Here is a 24,641-nt window from a genome sequence, read left to right as displayed (position 1 = left end):
GGCCGCATAACATCAAGATCCTAAAACATTTAAGACCTGTGCAGTTTGCTATTTTAGAGTTGGTCTGTTGTTTAGCTGGTATGTAGCTTGGAGGGCCTCCAACCTGTGAACAAAGCCAATTGTTACTCTGTCACATTAGATGACCTTGAGTGCAGATGAAAGAAGAGTGGATAAAAACATTGCTGTTAAATGACAACCTCAAAATAGCATAGGGGTTCTTCTAAAATCTGTTCCAAAATGTAATAGAGAGAAAATCTCAGTGTGAATATATATGACTTTTGAAGAATTGTATCTGTAAATGTCTGAATGTGCTATAGGAGCAGTTGTGGAAGAGAAATAATGGGCAGAGACAGGGGGAGAAATTTCAGGCAGAAAATTCAGTTGGAAAGTTTTAAAGGTTATGAATATTGATTCAAAACTTCAACATTTTCTTATATTTCTTAAAAAAAATTGTGTGGATCCAGAATGACACAGTTCCATAGAAATTCCTCACAAAAACTCAGGTTACCGAGTACCCATACCAGTCGTAATATTTGAGCAGTAGTTGAGGCACCTGATGAATTCCTGTTTGATGTGTTTAGCGTGTTGTCATCTGCACAAGTCAGTAAGTGTACCATAGTGAGAGAGCATGTAATTAAACTGTCACCTATCCAACTTAGACTTATTGTAGGACCAAGTTTGCAAAGCTTAGGCAGAACCCATGCCAGTTTGAAGGGGCTTAAGTTTAACACAGACTTTGACGCAGTGTTTCTTGGCAGGAATTAATTTTGTAGAATTGATATGCTTAAATAAATTTGGGGGTTGGCAGTGGGGGTGTGGGAAGGCAGATAATATAAGCCTTAGGAAATTTAGTAATTTCATCAATGAGGCAAATTCAGAAAATGTTAGTATGAACAAATCTGCATCTGAGAGGAAATACTCCCTGTTCCACCAGACCAAGAACTACACCGTGGCGCTGTCCTAAACTAGTTTCAGGCATAGCATCATCTTATAGTTGTCATTCAGTGCATAGACACACTTTGTGTGAAGGATTGCCTTTTGAGGAGGATTTGAGGGGGGAGGGTTTCAACTGTGGGAATGACAGTGACGTACATGACATCATTTTGAGGTTCCTTTAGGCCTAGAAGATCTAAAATATCTGATAGTTTTAAGCTGTGTGGGAACAGCAAGGCATATACTGTAGAATAAACAGCAACGCTATGGACACATAGCATAGTGCTGTCTATGTATTATGCTAGCGGCAACAATTGTTGCCATGTTTACATTCACTCCTATTATGATCAAAAGATGAATGAAGGGATACAATTTTCTTTATGTATCAGTAGAAGACACATCAAAGTACATATGTTCAAAATATTTTATTTATATTTGTTTATTTAAGTATTTTACTGACTTCCTCTTGTACAGGTTTGTGACTGACATTTACCTCCAGCGTTACAGGCAGGAAGTAAAGAGGTCTGGTCATGTGACCTTTCACACCACCTACATGAAATTTATATTGGTTAGCGTAGACATGCTATTATTTTATTTTAAAACTTCAGTTAGCTGCCACAATTCAAAACAATTCTTTTAGAGCTTCTAAAGTTAGAAAAAATGTCTGGCAACAATTGTTAAATTGTTAAAAGTAGGATTAAAATGGCTAAGTAAGTATACTCAATACTGAGTAGTAGTAGGTATTGAGTAAGTATACTCAATACTTACTCAATGCCAGCCTTCTGATCCTTGTTAAACCTTGTAAGCATCTGTGCTGTTTAGCAGCCAAAACAACAGCTGAATCATGCTGCCCTCCCTTGGTCACAAATTAACTATGAAGCCTGAGAACTGTCATTCTGCCCAAGAGATCTAATTTATGTTGTTTTTTTTCCCTAAATGTGAATACTTATTCAGCTTTGGATAAATTAATATGATTGGAAACCCTGTTGAATCACAGGGACAAACAATGACTACAAGGTTCATGACATTTCCAGACTATAAATCATAAAAAGAGTAAATGGAAAAGAAAAAGGAGGAAGCACAGAAAAATCATCTTAAATGAAATGACCTCATTTTGGCAGAGGGTACAAGTTAGGATAGGCTAATCTGATGAGACAATGTTTCTAATAACACTGTAATTACGTTTGTTGTTTGGATTATGAGAAATATAAACTTGCCCAGATAAATAAAATGCAAATGTGTGCAAAATAAGTAAATTTTTAAATGAACAAAATATGAATCACACACATCCCTTAAAAGAAAAAAAAAAAAATATATATATATATATATTATAGACTGCTGTATTAAGTTAATATTAAGTTGGACTGGCTAGCACAAAAAAAATAACTTTGCCATAGAAAGGGACTAGTAGAAGCAGATGTTAGTACATACAGAAAGATCAACAGTGATGAGCTGATGCTGCCAAAATACAGGACAGTGAAAGTCATTTCAACATAGCAGAAATGGCAGTAGATGGAACAGAGAAAAAAATCTCCAGAGTGTTCTTGCTGTCTTCACATGAACCTGGGTCGAACCTCCTGGAACATTGCCAATTAGGCACATCTGGGAAATTGGTCCCAAACACACTGACAGCTGAATCTTATTATTCAGGTGAAATAAAAAATCTGCATGAAATTTAGTTCATGATGAGAGCTTTTCAGACAATTTCTAAGAAAATGATCCTTACCTGACACAAATGGGTCAGGTGATAATTCCCTCGTTCACTAGTACATATGTTTAAATGTGTCTCTTCGTAATAAGCTCTGATATGGTTTGTTGGCTGTCACAGATATAAACTGCCAACCAGCTGAAACAGAACAAGGATAAATGACATGAGAAAGATGATAAATAATAGTGCATAGGGGATGAGGCAGATAGAGATATATAGACTGCTGTCAGTCCAGTGCATGGTTCCTTACAATGAAGACAGTTTGGGGGGATGGATATTAATCATGCCAGATAGATGTCAAAGATCAGAAGCGCTTTGAGTCTGTAAAAAACATGATATGAGCTGCATGGAGCTGCAGTAATTAGCTTAAAGGCACATTTAGCCTTTTACGAAAACCTTTCAAAAGAAAGCAAGAATAAGAAGGCAGACCCCAATCAAAAAAATAAAATAAATAAATAAATAGGTGCTGTCATGAACACTGTTTCTCTCTGTTAATTATTTGAGTGCTATTTCAACTTTTGAACAGAGAAATTTTGGATCATCATCTTCTGCATGGAACAGTCAATCACATCTTTGAACTATTTTCACAACATGTCAAGTACCTTATGAATAAAGCTCTTCAAATAAAATACCTGAGAGTCAATTCACACCCCTGAATGAGGAAAAAGTGATGAAACTGTCCACAATAATATAACAACGTTGAACGGACTAAACGCATGCAAAGATGTTGGACCTAAAGATATTTTGGGTCATACATTGAAATCTTCTTCTGCTGAGTAAGCAAAAGCTGCAAATATCTTTGCCATCTCTCACCAGCAGTACCAGCACAGTTTGTCCTGCTTTTTAAAAGAAAGTGAATTCAACAACTTGTCATGAGCAACATTAAGCACTCCTAACACCTTCTCTGACTTTCTACGTTTGCATATCAGCATACAGTGTACTAAAACCAAGACACAACAGCAACATAGTCAATCAAATTAAAACAGGCATCCCTCAGGGTACTTAGTCTGTACAAAACATATTTTTAAGTTTCTAATGACACAGTTGGGGCTCAGCTACAAACACTAAAACACATTTTAGAGGTTGCATGGCAATTGGATTAAAGAGTCAACAAAAGAAAAAACTGTTTGGTCACTTCAGGAAAAAAAACAAGTCATCCTCACAATTTTTCTGTTGGACTGAGATTTCTTGACTGGCTAAGCCACTCCAGAATAGCACTGTTTTTCTCAGTCACTTTTTAGCATTTTTCAGATCCTCTTTGACATTTGTAAAATATAATGTGCATTTATCACAAAACAATTCAGAAAAACAGTTAAAACACACTGCATTACCTATGAAAGCCAGTCTCTTTCACAAAATCCTCAGTTCATCTCTCCAGAATAAATACCTGTGTCAATGAACATGTCAGTGACATTCGAATGACAAATCATGTCAATGTCATTGTGAACAGATAAGACAGCCAAATTGCTTAGTCATGTTCTTAATATAACAGCATACTCTGGGGGGATATTTTGATTTAAACTACGGCTAAAGTTTTGATGACAATTATGGCAAGTTGTAATAGTGAGAGATTATGTAATGGCAAGATTTATATTTACCCTTTTAACATTTGTACTGTACTGTAAAAGACAGCAATATAGAGCTAAAAAATAATAAATAAATAATATGCATACAAGAGATTGGAAAATATGCCAATATTATTTTATTTATTTTTACTTTTGTTACTCAGTTATTTCCTGAAAATAAAATAATTCTATTGTTTAAGAAAGATATATGGATGTATGTCAGGCCGTCATCTGCCTCAGCTATATCTTTTACAGCTTTTAATAAATTTTTGATTTGATATTTTGATTATTCATTTTTACCTCCATTTATCTTTCCATGAGCCCTGACTGGTCTTCATTACAGAAAAGAATGCCCCAGGATGACGCTGCCACTGCCATTGTTCAATGTGGGAATGGTGACTTCAGCACTTTTCAAGCACACAGTATTTTTCAAAGTTCACTTCTGAACAGATCACCTCTACATAATCCTTCTTAAATGCACAGTCTGGTTTTCAAGCTATAATTTCTAGCCCAGAATCAAACAGTTCATGAACCCGTCAGTTTACACCCTTTTGGTTCTATGTGGTGGAGGACAGATCTAATAGCCATGTTCTCTCTCTGTTTTTGGACAATGGATCAAACAGTTCACAAAAGTTCTCTGTTGCTCTTCTGTGGAGCATTTATACCCTTCCTGCTAAAAGTTTAAATACTACTGGCATTTAATAATTTGGTGTATTATAAATGAAGTAGGCTGTATTAGATTTTATTAAAGGGTATAAGAATAAAAGAAGATGAATACATATTCCTACTACTACTTTTTATAATTTTATTTAACTTATGAAGCAGACTGAATTAAGGTTAAGTTTGGCCAGCTGAACTTTCCACAATTACATTGTATCGTAGCAAGTGATAAGAGAATGACTTAGAAGTAAATTATTTTTTATTTACTTCATAAACTTAAAATGTTGTTACAGTCCTTTTACCGATTCACCATCATATGGTGCTTCATCCGCTGCATTATGTTACTGTAACCCAATCCAACTGGATGCAACTTTTGAGAGACTGCAGGGGGAAAAAGCGGTTTGGCAACGGCCCTGCAATCTGTTGAATGTGGAGTTTGTTTTAGGAGTGAGAAAATATGTCATTTGGGGAGTCGTGGTTTATTCCAACGTAAGAGCGAGCGCACCAATAAGCGGCTTTCACGCTCCACCCTACCTGCCTCCTTCCAGCCCCCACCCTGCTTCCCCTTTTCCATCCACATACTCACTACTGAGCACGACCTGCCGCTTTGCCACATCTGGACTGGAGACGCTTCCCAACACGAGAAACTTCAACTTTTTTTTTTTTTTGCTTTGACTCTGCGCAAAAAACACAACAATCACTCAGGCGTTTTTGCGAATTATCAGTCCGTTAAGGTGATTTCTTTTCTCTCTCGATAGTAAGTAAAGATTGTTGAGTCTAAGCTGGCGTTTCTGTCTCGTCTTAGGTAAACAGAGTCTCGTTTGGGAGTTTCATACATTCAGTTTTCTGTTAGATTGTCACGCTTTTATTTAGTGCGCTGCACGTTTTCAGCCAATGACACATGATCTGCAACATTTTGGTGGGGAAGAAATGAAGGAAAGCGAAACTCTATATATGAAGTCTAAACACGCAGATTAAACACATTTACATAAGTAGTTGTGAATTTCACTCTCCGCTCTTGTCATAATATTGTTAATATTTACTTTTAAATGTGAAAAGTGAACCCTGTCTGTGATCAGTGCGCTGAATGAATGCGTTGATGGTGACATGAGTCAAACGGAGTGAAGTTGTGAAATTCAGCAGACTCTGGTGATGGAGTGAGACAATTTGAGGTTTTATTTTATATATATATATATTTTTTTTTTTTTAAAAAGAATCATATTTATTTATTTATATGTGTGTCTGATCCGGGAGGGGAAACTGGAAGAAACCAGTAGGCACAGAGCTCCATACTGAAGTGTTTAAGTTAGTCTGCGGGGAAATTTAAAAAGACCTAAAAATACAGCGTTGGTTTCTTCCCTACAAAGAATCATTTGAACTTCCCACCGCAGAGAGAGAGAGCGACATAAATAGTTCTGACATGTGGATGTAATTTCAGAAGTGAAAAAAAAAGAAAAGAAAAAAAAAGACAGATGCGCAGAAATAAAGCGAGCGGGCTGAACCGAACCATATAGTAGATTATAGGAAATTAAATCGAGGGCAGAGCGGGCGATTAGAGTTATGATTTCACAAGCCGCCAGGAGCGTCGAAGGGCCAGATGGAGTGAAAAGACGCATCACACTCCACTTTGAAGAGAGTTAAGTAGATTAAATAATTGCTTTCTGAGCTCCATCAGCTGTGTGTTTGAATGACTCTCACTCTTGGAGGTAGAGTTGCCTCAGGGTCAGGGATGGGATCTTCTCTGCAACTCCATAATCTGGACTTTCTTCTCATCTCACTCCTCAGCAGCCTTTGCCTGGTAAGTCATTCATTTACTGTCTACAGCGTAATTAGCGTCATTTTGCCGTGATGTTGCACATGTGAAGCGTGGAGGTCCAGATGTGCTTCCTCTGCAGTGACAGCTTGTCAAAGACAGAGAAGGCAAAGTATCAGCAATTGCAATTCTCTCCACATGTGTTTTTCATTGGGAATATTGAGGAGCGTTTAACTAGATTTTAGGGAAGAGCTAATTAGGCAACCCTAAGCACTGCTGGTGTTGTCATTGGTCTTAATTTCTAATAAATCTCCCCATTATAAATAGGAGTCTAATAAAACTCTCTTTCCTCCAAAATTAGAGAAAAGGAAATTGACTTTTTGCTCAAATGACTTCAGTGCGACTTCAGTGTAATTTACTAAGTCTGTACTGCATGTCATAGTTGAATAAATAGTGGAATTACAAAATATTCCTTCCAAACAATGGACATTCCTTTCTCACTTGTATACTATTTTTTTTAACCAGTGTCTGGGGGTGGGTTTTTTGTGACTGGGGACTTCTGGACTAAAACTATATGAATATATATTATACAAATTTCTCTCACCCATACAAATTGCAATAGAGTAATAGTATGGATCAAGGTTAGGGTTTATAGGCCGTAGGGTAACCCTAACCCTATGCTTGTGAAAAACTATTTTCCCAGAACACCTTTGGATTTGTAAAAAAACATTGCTTCAAAAAATATAGTCAACCATGCAAAGCAACACACACAATGTAAAGGTGTGTCAGCTACATATGTCGCGATGTAACACAGGCACTGACATATACCATAAACAAAGAAAGCATTGAGCATATGGTTAAAACTTGCTGTTGTGATGTTATTTTATGCATTGTTTTTAGATAGCTGCCTGTTGGTATATGAAAATCAAACACATTAAAACACAGTCCTATATGCAATAATGTGTTTTCTTTTCAAATAAAATACAGTATGAAAAAATTTTATTATGGCACTTGCAAAGGTCCAGCAAAGCCACGTGTGAGCTTATCTTCACTTTTCTTTTTTTAATAAATTGTGGCAGTACCTGTTTATAATATTCTGAAATCTCATGCGTAATTTAATTCAGTTGCATGTGTTTTTCCTTCATAACTTACTACTACTCAACTCAACTTTTATTTTATGTAAGCATTTTTCAAGCTCATGGCAACCCAAAAGGTTTTAATAGACGTGCAGTAAAACTGGCCCTTCTTAAACTTGCCAACTTTTTCTTGCTCATCAACTTTGAGGACAAAATGTTCATTTACTTACTAATATTTCCCACCTACTAACAGTTGGGATGATGAGTAGATAATCCCTATTAGCCTCTTAACTCACACTGCTTTAAAACCACTGTGGGGAAGATGCAAGCACAATGTCTGTTAAGCAACTGGCTGCAGGCTAGATATCTGATTGGATAGCCTGACGAATTAAACCAGCTAAGATTGTGGCATTTTGTGCTATTAGCACTACATCAGCATTTAGGTTTAGTGGCTGTTTCTGCTTTATTTTTGATGAAGCATTAGATTTAAAACAACATAAAGAAAGAAAATATGGGTAATGTTTTCTTATTTTTATGAGTATAATAAACATGTTGCATTATTTTAACAGGAGTTGGAATAACATGATTTTTTTGATTTTCATTTAAAGCAATTATATAATGTTATCTTCTTTTTTTCTTTAAAATTCGTTTTAAAGAAGATGATGGAGTGAAATTGTAGTATATGTACTCAAGATTAATAGGCAATAGTGATCACAGTCTTGTTCCATTTTGTGTGTTTTCTTCCTCTAGCAATAAGTGAAGGAGTCTCTAGCTCCTATTGGCACAAAATCGTTTTGAAGCTCTCACCTGCCTGAATTAGGATTGTCAAAGTGCTTCATTTCTGCAGTCTAAATTCCCATTTGTATAGTTTACTTTAACACAGGATACCGTGACTTATAAATGCCTTTTTAAATATTGTTATAGCTGTATCTATAAAGTCTGCTGCACGCACCCACAGCGTAGGAGCAACACACTGTGTTGGTTTTGTGTGTTTTGGCTAAAGCCGTTGTGCATTCAACAGGCAGTTTGCCCAGTCTCTGAGGTACAGTGCATTTTCCCAGTGATGTGGTTCATCACTGCGCCACAGTGGACCTCTGAGCTCAGTGGCATAGATGGCACAAGAAAACAATTAAAATGAAACTGTATTTATAGCTGGTTCAACATTTAGCTGCTAAAAGGCTCTGTCTGTGAATGATGTTTACCCATTTTTATGTTAGGTATTTGCTCAGTCTTTCCCTCCACCCTAAAAAAATAAGTTGCGGCCATCTAAACTTAGAGTGGAAAGTCTGGCTTTTGAAAGCTGAAATGAGACTTTTTGAGTTGAAACTTCCACTTGTCAAATTGCAGGATTATGCCTTCGAGGGGCTCTGTATTGAAGCGAGAAAAATCTGGAGATTACAAGCTGAAATCTAAACGTCGAAAAACATTTTGACATTGGCATCTTCACAGCATATTTATCTAAATTAACCGACAAGTCGTGTAGTAACTATTATTGTGTTTTACGTCTCAGCAGTCAAGCGGCAGTGACAGCCAACAGACGAAGCATTAGCTCACAGCACCTTTGTTCACTGTGACAGGCTGCGTCACTCTATTATTACATTTATTAGGAGGAAGCAGGGCTTTCAGGAAACCTTAGTGGGGATTTAATTTCTACCTCATGACTGTGTTTTCCTCCGTGATGACTTGCATGTGTCTGGATACTCAGAGTGGATTTGAATCTGCTTGCTGTAAGTTTTGTGTAAGGGCAACATGGACAACTTATAAGAGCAAAGAATGTCAGCTTTTGCTATGATCTGGGCAAAAATAATCTTCTTTATTCATTATTCATAAAAACAGGCTTAGAAATTATAATAAAGAAGTTAAATTGGAATTATATTGCTAAACTCCCACAATACTTATATTAATACTTCAAATAATTATTAAATAAAATAAAACTAGTTAAAGGAAAATATTTATTTTCCCAGTTAAAAGCAGAGTAGATGCTGGACAACATGATATGTTTAACTCCATGGGATCATATTTGTATTTTGCAGCTTTGTCAAAAATGAATCCAACAGAACAATGGTACACATATAACTTTTTTTTGTTCTAAAGCAGTCATGTTAAAGGTGCTAAAATGCATACTTCTATGCCCAGCATAATAACATTTCCTTAAGCTTTATTAATTTCTGTCAAATTTTCCCTAACATAATTTTAGAATGCAGATTACAGTGCCGGATAATCTCTTTTCAATCTGCCTCTGGTAATTAGACTCAGCAGATATTTTCTCACTAATTTGAAATGAACTGGGGGTGTATTTGTAAAATGGGCTTTCATATTAAAATTCCGTTTTGCATGCCTTTTGACTGATATCCAATATGACTTATGCTAATTTTTTCCCACTTGTGTGTGTTTGTATGGAATGTGTGAGTGTATCTGAAAGAGTAAGGCATGAAATATCCTCATTAATGTATTCCCCCAAGTCTGTTTTTCACTCAGTGATGTTGATGAAACAGCTGAGATTGCAGTCTGTTTGATTGCTTCTTTTGATTGGTCCTGGTTGTTAGCTTTCAGTACAATTAGTCTACAGAAAAAAAAAAAATCAAAATGTCTGAATGCTTATTATATTCCATGTCATTTATTCTTAATTCAAGTTATATTAATTATAATTTATTGATTCACATGCAGTTATAAAATTTTCAGACAGATTTCTTTCCATTAAATGTTAACTTATTTAAAATTTTGAAGTGAGGATGTAGTTTTACAATATAGAATTAAATGGTACACACAGTCATATTAAGAAATCAGGATACCTTGATTTCTTTGTCTTTTTAACATACTTGGATATATCAATACCGTCATATTCAATATATTATGAAATACATCCTAATGAGTCCTGTTTGTCAGGTATGTTTTGAAAATAACAACCATTAAGCAGACATCAGAGGTCATTTTAGTTAAGCCTGCACTTTTATTTTTAAAAATTGTTTTTGTAGTCTGATGTAATATTCTAATTTTAAAAGTTATGTTTTCATTAGTTGTCAGAAGAAAATATTAATAATTAACAGACATAAACGCTTTCAAACATCCATTTGTGTGTAATTAATCTTTATAATCTGTTTTACTTAGTGATAAGTTCCTAAAATAAATGTATTTTTCAATATTCTAATTTACTGATTAGGTCTATATGTGATATCAACCTTAATAACTGAAAATGTCAAGTAACAAAATACGACATTTACAGAAAAATGTAATGAAAGTGATCTTTTCTGGCGAGGAACAAATTAGGATGAGCCATTTTAAAATTACCCAAATTGAAATGACTAATATTAATTACAGACATACCACAAAGAGTTATTAGGAAATCATCATTTTGGTATTTTGAGGGAGGTTTGTCAAGTTTAAACCTCAGATATATAGTTTGATACGCTGAAGTTAAAACTATTGTAAAAATAATAACAACAATAATAAAAAACCTGCCTGAGTCCTTCAGAAAGAAAGTTGTAGCAACCCTTTGATCTCGTAAAAGAGATCTCAAAAAGTTTTGAATATGATTCACAAGTGGAAGTCTGAACATCTAAGCAAGTTTATCCTGAGAGCAGGCCACAAGATGCTCAAAGTAGTCTCCAAAAACTGTGAAATATCCACATGAGACCTACTGCAGGTTCTTGTAAATATTAACAAGAAATGACATGTCTTCAAAATAATGAAGAGATTTCACAAGTTTAACACTCATGGGAGGTGGGTACAAAAGAAGTGTAATGCTTTTAGTGATACCCTAAACCACAACACTACACCAAGACACAAGTATTAGAGAGTACTTGAGGAAAATGTGAGACAATCCTTAAAAAAACTGAAGCTGGACTGGACCTTGCAACATGACAATGATCTAAACCCATACCATAGCTGAGAATTAAGAAATGGAAAGTCCTAGGCTGAGTCAGAGTCAATACCTTCATCCCACTGAGATGCTGTGAGGTGACTTGGAATAAGGTGATGCATGTGAGAAACTGTTGCAAAATCTCACAGCTGAAAGTCAAGAAGCAAGCTAACTTTCCTCAGAGTGATGTCACAGTAGTAAATCTTTATAAGAAATGTGTCACTAAAAGTACATGAGCCAAAAGTAGTTATATTAGCTATAGGGTGTCCTAACTTGTTGCTTAATCCAAAAAAAATTTCTGTATCTTTTGTTTAATGAGGAAAGTAAAATGTTTTGTCATTTAAATGTAAGTAAATAACACTGTTTTCAAAAAATAAGATGATTAGACATTAATTTGTGATAATACACATTTTATATGGTGGATGTAAAACAAAGCCAAAGCTGCTTAATTTAATTCTTTTACCCAATATATTATTATTACACAATAAGTGCAGTGATAATTTCTTATAAGTAATTTTGTTTCTAAGCCTATTATATCAAATAGGCAATTGTGAACATGCAATGTTTATTTGTTGTTACACTAAACAATTTATTGACCCTCTTATTACCATCAAGCCAGTGATGACAGGGCCTGCCATGAGGTTTGTTTGGCTTTTAAGCTGTTATTGCACAGTCAAAACCCAACAGCAGTGGTCAAAAAGGGCCAAACCCACGACTAGCATGAAGCTTTTCTTCATCACTGGTTCAGCCCCTTTAAATCTGATTTCAGCCATTACCATATAGTTTTTGCAAATTAAGTTGGTGACAGCAGTTGACATCTTGGTTAGAATACATTTTACCAATGGGCAATATAAGTTACAATTTGACAACATTTTATTGTACACAGAAAAAAACTTACAATGTATGTAATTAATGTCAGACTGTCAATTTGATTGCATTTATTATTGATTTAACAGTTTTTTGTTATTATTTCTGGATCTAAATTTGACTTGTGAATCAGGGACAAAAATAAATTTCTTATTTAAGATATAAATACTGATCATGGTATATGCCAAAAGGGGCTTGTGGATTACTCACCCCTTGAAAGCTAATTTTTTATATGCACATGTGCACACACATCCAGACATAACATAATCTGACCAAGACTGAGCCACAGGCCCACAACATGACATTACATTGGGGCAAAATTATCTGTTAATCCACAGACTGCACTCCAGCAATTGTGAACATGCAATGTTTATTTGTTGTTACACTAAACAATTTATTGACCCTCTTATTACCATCAAGCCAGTGCAGACAGGGCTTGCCATGAGGCTTGTTTGGCCTTTAAGCTGTTATTGCACAGTCGAAAACCAACAGTAGTGGTCAAAAAGGGCCAAAAAAATGAAAGGTGCTGTTTGCTTACATTTCATTCATTGGACATTTTCGATGACCCTACAGCAACAAAATCAAAATAAATTCACGTTGTCTATATATAATTTTGGTCGAGAGGGAGTAAAGATGCAAGTCACGTCTTTCTCCACTAGTTAAGAAACATAGTATGACTTAGATAAATGGTTCTAGACAATGGTTTACTTTTTAAAGTTGTTTCAAAACAAACGTCTGTCGGAAAACGTAAACAAAAGATTCTGTTTGGCCATGATAATAATAACGTGTCCCAAACTCAATGGCAAAACACTTCTCTGTGGTCCACGCTTCACAAGATCATGATTGGGCAACTTCTGTGTGCTGGTTTGTGCTGAGGCAGTGCCAAGAAGATTGTGAGTGTATTTACACAAGGGGCAATTATGACATGGAACCTGTATCATCAAAAAAAAGTCCCAATTTTAACAATGGACAAGTCTGATCTACTTTATTAAAACATGGTTGTGTCCTTTTCACCATGTTTTGTGTTATATTTTACACACACACATGCCCCCACACAAAATTGAGCTTAATTTTTAATTTGTACCTCATGTAACAAATACAAGATTTTGTTGCCTTTAATTTTAGTCAGTATATTAACATATATGTGATTTATGTATAATTAACAGATTCTAATATAGATGGATGGTAACTCCAGTAGAAATGTTCCCATTTTCTAAAATCAGTGTTGATGTGTTTCTATGCAGCATCCAGCTCCATAACAAGGAGCTGCTGTGTATTAAACTACACCCACAAGAAATGATGGATGGAAAAAAATGTTCCCTGTTCTGCAAGGATCACATGCCTCCGCTTAGAGCAGAAGGAGATTATAGATTCAGGCCATTAAAATGGTGTACTGGGGTTCTAGTGGTCCTAAAGACATTGGAGTACCACTGAGAGTAAATGATTACATAAGTCCCAGTATTTGTGCCACTGCCTTTTCACTGAGAATCTCAATGGGATGTGTTTATACTGGCCTTTGTGGCTGCAGGGATGTGATATTTCTCTCTGCTACAAAGACCTAATTTATGAATGCAATTAAGTAGGAGTCAAAGCCCCCTGGGTTTTCATTGTAATCGATACCATTCACTGTCCCATAGCCAGTTAGCTTTTAGCTTGCTTAAGACTCAAGGTAGCCTTTATTGCCCTTTTAAAAAGTAAAAAAAGGTTTGTAGCCAACATTTTAGGATCAAATAATTTACACACAGATTAAAAGATTGATTGCTGATATTGTACTTTCCACCCCTTCAAGTGCACCTTAATGAATTAGAATATTATCAAAAAGTCAATTTACGATTGCAGTTAAATTAAAAAAAAGTAAAGCGTATTTATCTTAAAGGACTGGTATTATGTTTTTTTTTTATCATGTTACAATGTTATTCGCTCATCAAAAACATACCTGGTGTGTTACTTTGATTCTTTTAAGCATGTTTGAGACAAAAAGCGCTGCCCATTTGTGGAAATGTAGCCAGACTAGAGACTAGTCAAGCTGAGTCTCTAGCCAAGCTTCCCCCTGTGACAACTCATCTCTACCAAACTTTCCTCACTCAACTCCCCCAGACTAGTGGCAGGAGCAAATAGTAAACACCTGGTGGAACTGTGAGTCTGCTCAACTCATTATACAAGCTTCTTCTCAGTCCAATGCTCTTGATAATGTTGGACTGAGAACGGTTGTAAACGTTGTTGTAATGACATGCTGAAGGTGGGGTATTGGGAAGAGCAGGAGTGTATTTAAATTAAAATTTCTTTTCAGTTGTGTTTGATATATGCAGCATTTTTATAACAACTGAAAGCAACATAGTTACCTGATTATGCTATATAGGTAGTGTCTGGGAAGTACATAACACCACTCCTTTGATATTTATGTTGATGGTTTACAATTAAAGAGACGCTAAAATGAAGTTTTTCAGAATAAAAAATGTAGAAAACATGTAAAAAAAAAAATGCAATTATGCACTTAAGTTTTTCTACTTCTGATCTACCATTGCTCAAAAAAATATGACTCAAGTCATCATGTCAATAGCACATCCTAGCAATTTCCTAGTCATCAACCTCTGAAAGCAGTTCCTTTCGAGTTATCCGAATGTCCAGTGTGAACTTTATGCTGCTCCTCTAATTGTTTATTTCTGTCTGGTTGCTTGTTCATTAAAGTTGCAGTTCATTTAGCCCACACAGTGAGGGACCATTTTAGATAACTGCAAAGTCTTCATGCAAATTAATCTGCTCACCAAGAAAGCAATACAAACATGTGCACGTGTTAATTTGACACAAGCTTTACTTCAATCCAAGCAGGAGAAGATCCATTTTAGGGTGTAGGAGGTGTATCAGTAGAAGTGCAACGGTTTCAGCTAAGGCTTACCAGAACTAATCACTTGCATTCAAAGCTCATCAAAATGTTTTAAAATGTGTAGTGTTTTGCTGCTTTAAAGAACATGTTCTCTGTGTTTTAATTTCATTTGGAAATGTTGCTCTTCAGTCTACCATGCAATGTTCAGTAAACAAAAAAACACTCAGGCAGGATGTAAGCCAGCCTGTAGTGTTTGCATAATATATCCCGTTTGATAATTGTCATTAGTCTGTCATTAGTCTTCTTGAGCTAAGGATCTAGAGTGCAGGCTGTTAATTATCATAAAGCTTTACAAAATCACATCAAGAGAAACTGAAGACCAGACTATCTGACTATATCAATCTTATCTGAGAGAATCTATTTATTGAATGATTGAGCATGTGGCCTCAGACTACTCAGCTTTGTCAGTTAAACTGAACTGAACTGAAAACCAGTTGTATCATTCTTGGGAAATTTTGAACGACGATGGGATAAAAATAGACACATTGACAACACATTGTGGATGTACAGTAATATTTTTAGTGATAAACTCTTTATGCCAACAGTGTTACTAGAAGACTGATATTTTTTATAATACAATACAGTGTCACAATTACATAACTGCTAATAAATCCTTTTTTATTATTTTTACTAACCAGAAAAAGATAAATTAATTTGAACTTTTACCACATGTCAGTTCACTCAACCTTCTGGAAGAACCAGTCTGGCACTTATTTGACTTAAATGAGCAATGTGCTCATTTTGTCTGTCTGATATCAAAGGTCACCTGCAGAGGTCTCATAGAGTCCATGTCTGTGTGGGTCAAAGCCATTTAAAAAGCAGAAGAAGGCCAAAACATATTAAGCTTTAAATGTTAATGCTGGCCAGTATTAAAGCCAAGGTAATATGTTTTGATCCCCAAAGGAGCTTCTAGCAATCATTCACTAAATCTATTTGGTTATAAAATCACCAACCATATAGCTCGGCGTTGTGAGCCCACATTTAACTTAAATCAATAAATAAAACCAGGAGGACTCCAGTCAGTCAACTTCAACTGCTCCCAGTTTCTCAGCTCGCCTCTGACCAGTGCCAAACTTACAATATTTTTAAATATGGGCCAACATTCTTACAAGAATATGCATTCCTGATATCTTGCTATAATACATATTTTTATTTGTACATTCTGAATTTTAACAAGTTAAAAGTCATACACCCCATTGTGCTTCAAATTGGTTTTGCAAAAACACTCCATCAATTTATAGCATTTTACATTTTTGGTATATATCTTTTTGTTATTTGACTAGCTTCTTTTGTTTTTCCTTTATCTTTAAATACATGTTAACCATGGTTAGGAGTTTTGTATCCCTGAGAATAGAGTCAATTAGTTTCATCACCTTGTAAAGGGAGGATTTTCAGCACCTAAAAACAAAGGGGGAGATTTTTAAACTGTTCTGTCCAACATAAATAGTTTGCAAAACTGACCTTTTCTGCAGTGGTTATCTCAGAATTGTTCAATTTATCAAACTTGCTCCACATTTTCAGTAATGTAATTGACCAAAAATATTTCACCATATTTTGCTTTGAAAGGGTTCTTTATTTAGACAAATCTAATGTATTTCTAAACTTCAAATACTCTAGCATCACTATTCTGGACAAACAAAGTGGGGATTTTATAGTATTTTCATCCAGACAAACCTTCTTTCCATAATTAAACATAATTATAGAAAGAAATTTGCCAGAAGCAAATATATCCGTTTTTTTGTTTGTTTTTTTTGCAGTTTTTAGTTTAATTAATTTTAGTACACTGTAATGGGCTGGTGACCTGTCCACAATGTATTGGTCTCTCACCCAATGAGAGACACCCTCAATTGGGTGCTACTTACACACACAATACTCTGCTGCTATTATTAAGTTATGTTAAACCACTGTTACACTCTAAAAAGTATGTAGGGAAAGTATAAGATTTTATTTTGTTATTTGTGCATACATGAATTGGGTTCCTGATTCTTTACAATGCACCTTGCTTTTCATACGGTAACTTAAACATATTTATAGAATCATATTCCACATGCATTCAGATTAGAGCTGGCTGGTTAGAGTGCACCCATCTGGCCATTCTGCTTGCTGGTAACTTAGCACTTGTGTTAGATGATGAGGTTATTTTGCAGCTCCCAGTCAGATTTATAGTTGGTACATGAAAAACAAATCTATCCATTTAAGTCCACCCTCGGTCTCTTTGTGAACTGCTTCCATTCGTTATTTGTAACCAGATTACCAGGAACTCTATGCAATATTCTCAACATATGGTTCAGAGGCTCTCCTGCTGCTGTACAGAATAGAAGTAAAGTAACTAAAGATCAAGTGTAAATTAAAAACAGTAATTAACTTCCAAAAACACATTAGTTGTACTTGACAATACTCCTTTCAGTATACTGACCTTCTATGACAGATAAGTCACATAAACGAAAAGTTAGTTTTGTTACGAGGTTAAATTTTACAAATGAATACAAATTAATTTGATTTCATCTCCATTCCAAGTAAATAAGGAGAAAATATGTTGAACTTTTAAAAAAACAATTGAACATAAAAACAAGGTGTATGGTGAAAAAAATATTTTCCTTAAGTCAACCATGGACAGGGGGACAAGTTTTGAAGGGCCGATTTGTCACATTTTACTGGTGTGTTCCTCTTGTCTTTCTCAGACTCATCTGACTCAGTTGGCATTAGACAGCTCTATTGGCAGCTTCTAAAAGAGAAGCCCATGTCATCAGGCCAAATTACAAGTCAACAATTTTAGGAGACGTGACACACATTGAGATCTGACATGGATCTAAATAAACAGTTTCTTGGTTGTATAACTGAAGGGCCATGATCATTGTATGATTTTACACTCCAAGGAATATCTTCTATAAGACAATAGGTTATTTTAATACAAGCTAAACTCATGTTAAAGGCCTTTTTCAAATACATTGGTCAGATTAATGAAATATATGTCAAAAGTTAGACTCCTTTAGGATTCATGTACCTAAATGGCCTTGACATTTTAAAATCTCAGTCCAAAAAAACAAAAACAAAGCTATTGGTACCAAAGTGGAGGATGTCATTTACTTGTCAGACATGGGTACCAGTTCATTGCAAAGTTTTCATCTTGGCTGAGATTTCACTTAAAACAGAAGAAAATCTGTTCATGAGATTGTCTAGTTGAGAACCTATTGAGGTTAGAAGGCTGTTGACTTTTTAGTGTTTTTACTATCTTCATCATCAGTAATGTAAAATATTGGTATTATGTAATGTAAAAGTCAGTGTTATGTCTGTAAATGTATAGCTCACGAGGCTTGAGACTGTTTTATACATAGGAATGGATCGCTGTATGTGTTGGAAGTTATAGAGATTGATGGGGCCTGGAGCAGCATTGCTGTCTTTAGCAGTATCTGACTGGACACCTGTCAGTGGACCTGCACAAATTATGCTATTTCTTGAATTCTCAGTTCTGCTAACGATATTTCTGCCCCTTTTCTGTCCTCTTCCAGCTACCAGCATGGACCTCATGTTGGCTTGAGGAGATTTTTTCCTCCTTCCATTCTTATGTCAAACCTTTTTCGTTTCATATTAGTCAGTGAACTTTCAAATGTTGATGGCATTTGCAGCATTATAAGTGATTTGCCATAGCTGTGACACCAGCACTGTAGTTTTGCTCGTATGTTCCAGTACTCCAGGCCAAATTTATTTTAGGTTAACCTAAATGTTTGCCAGTTTCAATAACAGTCACCCAGTAGGCCTACAGTTCATTTAAACATTTGGGCCAATGCCAGCCTTCATATTGTGCTTAGAGGACCTTGATTATGCTAATAACAAGGGGTGTAATAATATGATGCGCAATATTAGGATCAAACAAAAAACTGGATTTCATAAATAGATGTAAATAAAATTAGCTTAGTGGAGAATTGACCAGTTAAAGTTTGATTAGTAGCTACGTGTATTTCATATGTTTTAAATAGAGGTTACCAAGTACAGTAAACTTTGAAATAGCCCTTTAGTACCACTTAGCAGCTCAAAGGCAGATACAAACTTTAGCATTGTTATTGGCAGGTAGCCAGCCAAAGTACTCACTGTGATTTATGTGCTTGTATCTTGTCCATCTGTGATGGACCGAGCAATAAAAGACCTTTTTAGGTTTAAGGCCAAAAATCTTTGTTTTTTAACCCAAAAGACAAACTTGAGTGAATGATAAAAAATGAGAATATTGGGCCCATAAAAAAGGTCCAGATAACTGAACTCAACTCAAACAAACAGACTTACCTAAATGAGACAAAACACAAAAAGGGGAGAACATACAAACATCTAACTGAAGCTAACATAAGAAAATCCCATTTCCTCCCCCATGATCCCATGTTGTGGTACGAACCAATCTGCAGGTCTTTATATGTTTGCTCCACCCCTTTTCCACCTCTTTGATTCCCTCTGAAGAACTGGAGCAGCTGGCACTGAGGTAACCCCCCCAAAAAAGAGATTAACACTTGACTTAGTGTAAACTAAAATGTGTGCACTTTTTTTAGAATGGAGCGTTTTGATTGTGTAAAACTATAAACAAACATTAATTGTTACTCTGTAAATTAAATCCTATATTTAAAGAAACAAAAAAAATGTGTGTTGAGATTTACTATGATTGATTGTAGCAGTGAGCATTACCATGTCTGTGTGACTGTAACTGCAGCCATCACACTGTCACTAGGTCACTTTCCTTATTTTAAACGTATACCAAGTTAAAAGGTGATTTACACTACTTCAGTACCTATAATAAAGTGTTGCCAGCTGCACCTGGCTAGCCCTTAGCCAGGTGCAGAAGCACAGTTAGCATCTGCCAGAGGCCTTCCCACCAGGGCTAAACTAAACAAACTGTCTAAAAGCTTTTGAATGACTTTGGACTATATTTATCACCTCTGTTTGAACATATGTTCAAGTTAAAAGATATGAAATACTGAGACTGATCAAACTGGAACTGAATAGCATTGCAGTGTAGAGAAACTTTTACACATATTGTGATTTATATAACATTTGCTTCATTTACATCAAGCACTCAAGTCACAGTTTTTCTTAAGCTGATACTCTTGGACACTTGAGGTGAAAAATTAAATAACCATTTTATATTTTGATACGTTATGTATGTTATATGTGCTGAATGCAAGATTGTCTTCCTGGAGAATGGACCAGATAAAAAAAGAAGCAATTTTTCTGAGATAAACCTTACATTTTTTAGTCTGTAAGAGTGATTCAAATGTATTCTTTTACAACAATTTAGTACCAGAAACTATTTTTCCTCATTTTTGCTGTTTTTGGTTGGTCACCCATTAGCTAAGCAAAGACTGACTCTTAAACCAATAATAGTCAGCTTTTTATGATACTTTTCATTGTGACAGGGCTGATGCATAATCTCTTACCGGTCATTAATCTCAAAGAAAATTATGTTTTTATCACCATCATTTCTGCAGTCTGTGTTTAGGTGAAAGGGCACGTCTGGAAGTAATCGAAAAACAACTGCAATTATATGTTTGCAGTCTACAGCTTTGAGAGCTTTGTGTGATTGCAGGATAGTTTGAGAGAAAATGGAAATCAATTGAGGCAAAGAAAGTGGAGAGATTTAAAAGGGTCAGCTTTTCTGCACAGATGGTAATAATGCTTATCACAATACAATTATGTGGTTTTTGTGGTTCGCTGCAGTATGTTGTAGATTTTCAAATGTGAACATTCATGTTCCTGTACACTCATGTCGCTGTGGACTGTGAGTTACTTGCTGTAGTCACAGGTCACTTTACATGTTTGCTTGAATTTTCCCCAGATAAGCGCATGGATTCAGCTTACAGATGCAACCTGTGGGAAAACGCCTTTTATACACACTGCAGAGCTTTACAGTAGCTGAAAAGCTACCTGAGATTATCACCAGTTTCTCTGTTTTTTTTTCTTACAAACACACATTTCCCTGCTCATTTTTGTATTGAGTGACATGGCACTCGGTTTTCATAGGACCTGTGTGTCCAACTTGTAATTACTTGTGTTAGTAAAGGGAGGCTCCAGTTTCACTTGCATGCTAAGGTTATACCTTTGCTGTGTTTGACTCAGGAAGAATTTGTTTTCTTAACTTACCATGACCTCTGCTGCTTTTTTCTCTTAACTTTTCCACTAAAAGAATGTGTAACTCAACGCCACTGGACCTCACTTAAAAAAACGGCTGATAGGCCTGTACCTCTACAACAGCAACAGTTAATATGCTGGCTGGCTGCGTTTCAAGCATTTTTTTCCCCTATTTTGTCATTCATGCTTTTGAGTTTTTTGACCTTGACACTTCTATTTTGCATAAAAATAGTTTATATTGCTTCAATGATCCCTCTGAATTCTTCATCATGAAACATGACAAAGGATCCAGATTTTACTGAATCCTATCTGCCCATTTCAGTCATAAACCTCATCTAGAGCTTTTAATTTTCTTCAAAATAATCAGGTCATATTTTAATTGAGTGGCACTGGCTTATCTATTTATTTCACAATAAAAAAGCTCCTTACTTCCACAGTGAGTCTTTAATAGTTTGAAGTTGTTTTTTGTTTTATTTAGTTTTATAAAGTGTTTTAGTGCATGGAACAAGTGGATTACATCAACAAAATTCTTGAGTCATTTGTGGGATAGCAAATAGTCAATATTGTGCTGAGACCTTCATTTTGGGCAATATGTTTGGAATTCCAGACTGGCGCTGTTCAAGTTGACATGTGAAAATTCTCTGCAATGCAAAGGTTTTTCCCATAGATGGACAGTCCAGCTCAGGCCCAACCCCCAGCCCCACTGTAAAAGGATAGATTAAATTTCATTCATACCTTTCAGTTTGCCTTTAGTGTTTTAAATACAATAGGAATACAATTTTAGACAGCATTCTGAATGAATCCCTTAATTATCACAGTCAGAAAGAGTAGTATTTCACACATGTGACCCAGTTGTTTACATTATTTGAATCCAGCTCAAACTCTGACCAGGAGTGCTCCCCAGTTGCATTGCTTATGCCGGAGAGGAAGCTGGATTTCTTAATAAGACCCTTCTTAGTTTCACTGCAAAACTCTGAGGCTTATGGGGTTTAAGGATGAATTCCACAAACTTCCAAGTAATACAGGAGAAATATTTAGTCCAGTGGAAATCTCTGCCAGTTTTCACTCAAATTATGACGCAAATGTTAACTTGACTACATTTAAACCTCAAACCAGTGAGCATAAAATCTTAATATGTCCACTTCCAAGTCAAGGGAGATTACAGATGTGTGTTTCAGACATACTATTGATTCAGACTGACATTTAGAAATACAATTTGGATTTATTTAAAATGTTTTGCATGTTGTGCATAAGAAAATTACTGATTTCATTTTACTGTTATCTTGTGAGTGTGTTGCTTCAGGCTTCAGTTACAGCTGTTAGTGCAGTATGATGGAAAGACTGCCTTAAATAGTTAGTTTAATTACTAAAACACATAAAAACTGTGTCAATATGTTGGCTGAACTTTTTCAGTCTAGTGTATTCTTAATATTTAGAAATCAAAAGCTTAACATCTTACATAGACGTTTTATTTAAGTGGTGCTTTGGTTCAGTTGTGGAATTTCAGATCATGAGATTGTATAATGACTGTTTAATGTGTGCAATAAGGCAAACTAAACAAAGTCAGAGATATATCCTATTGAAATGTAACACATCATTATATAGTTCTAAGAAGGTTTTGAATGTAGGTTTTTAATGAATAATAAATTTATCCCATTTTCACAATCTTTAATGTGATGTTGCTCTCCAATTGGAGCATGCATGCCAAACAAACAAAAAAAACTGCTGCCTATTTTCAGATTGTTCCTAATTAAATAGAGACCATTCACTGTTCTATTTTCTACATTTTAATTAAGAGCTAGTGGTTAATTCCCTACATTTAGATTAAAATTTTACTTCTGAGAATGTAACAGATTAGATACAAGAGACAGATTTTATTTGAGTGAAATCTAAACACAGTCATTACACAAAGGATAGTAAAGATCACAAATATGAGATTTCTATCTAATATACATGTTTTATAACAGCATGTTACAAAAACTACAAAAATCTTATAGTCCTGGTAAGATGAGTACTAAAAATATTTTGTTTTCAAAACCTAAAATTCAATTATTGTGCAGAAATGTTAGCCTATGTCTGTATTATTATTGGGGTTCATGAAGTTTATTTTGCTCTTGTTTTGTTTTAATCCTGTTTTCGTGTTAATCCTGCTTAAACATGCAGCACCCACTGTCCCACATATTTTAAGTGTTTCCCTGACTCCACTCGCCTGACTTAAAATAGGTGATTAAACACAAAGACAGTGGGCTCTGAGGACCAGCAATGAAAACCTGTGCTATGAAAATGTTGAAAAATATTCATATTAAGTTGCTTTTGTGCTACAATTTAAGCTGTAATATTTCTCTGTTGTGCACATAATTTTCTTCCTTTTACCTAAGATTTTAAGCAATTTTCAGTCAAACAGAAATATGGTATAAGCACAGAAGCACCAGTGACCTTGTTGCATGGGAAACTGAAAGCTTGATTGAAAGCCAAAATCTTTTGTTTTGGTGAAACAAAAGATTTCATCCCCAGGGCTTCAAAAAGAAATAACTGCACAAAAACCTTGTGCATGTTGTTATTCAAGAGAAATAGGGAAATAAATTAAAACTTGGCATGTCTGTAGTGCAGAAAACATTTTTATTATTGTAAGAAATTATGTAAAACAGCTCTCTATTCTGGGAGCTATGAAAAAAATATTTTAATGCTGCTCAATTGCAGAAGTGTTTCCAAGGTAAAGGTATTGAGCAGTTCAGTCCATTGGGAGCAATAAAAGAGAAAATGCTTATTCGAGCTCTCAGTGCACCCCGGAGATTTTTAACATTCATATGTTACCACTGCTGTTGTGATAGGATACAATGCAAGAGGTATAGTCTGCGTTGGTTGGTTACCTAAGTAATAAAGTCATTTAGATATTTTCTGTATGTAGGAGCAAACTGATTCTGAAAATTGCCACCTGTGATCCTGGATTGGCTAAAAATCGCAATGTGACTTATTTTACAGATTTTCGCGACTTTTTCATAGATATGCGGAGAAATACAGATTAGTTGCATTACCTAAATGTGTACACAGATCCATATAGACTTATCAGATTTTAAGTTTTCAATAGACAACCAAGTTTACATAAATTAAAAGTGCATAAGCCTCTGTGTGACTCACCTCAAAACACATTCAAGTTGATAATGCAGGCAAGGGTTATTTACTGATGTCAGGAAACCTTAAAACTTAACATAAAACTGTTTGTGTGGT

General features: G+C 35.3%; 1 protein-coding gene across 2 annotated transcripts in view; it reads left to right on the top strand.

The window, feature by feature from the left end:
• Positions 1 to 5,437: 5,437 nt before the first annotated feature.
• pth1r (parathyroid hormone 1 receptor) overlaps positions 5,438 to 24,641 on the top strand; it is a 59,913-nt gene continuing 40,709 nt past the window's right edge. The window contains exon 1 of one of the 2 annotated variants that reach the window (XM_028021362.1): positions 5,438 to 6,664. In XM_028021362.1, coding sequence (XP_027877163.1) covers positions 6,554 to 6,664 — 111 coding nt within the window. In that variant the 5' untranslated portion in view covers positions 5,438 to 6,553. The remainder of the gene's footprint in view (positions 6,665 to 24,641) is intronic. The other variant, XM_028021361.1, reaches the window with a different exon arrangement.

Source organism: Xiphophorus couchianus, chromosome 6 (genome assembly GCF_001444195.1).
Source record: "Xiphophorus couchianus chromosome 6, X_couchianus-1.0, whole genome shotgun sequence".
NCBI lineage: Eukaryota > Metazoa > Chordata > Actinopteri > Cyprinodontiformes > Poeciliidae > Xiphophorus > Xiphophorus couchianus.
Note: the sequence above shows the minus strand (reverse complement) of the source record. Positions and strands in the feature narration are given on the sequence as shown.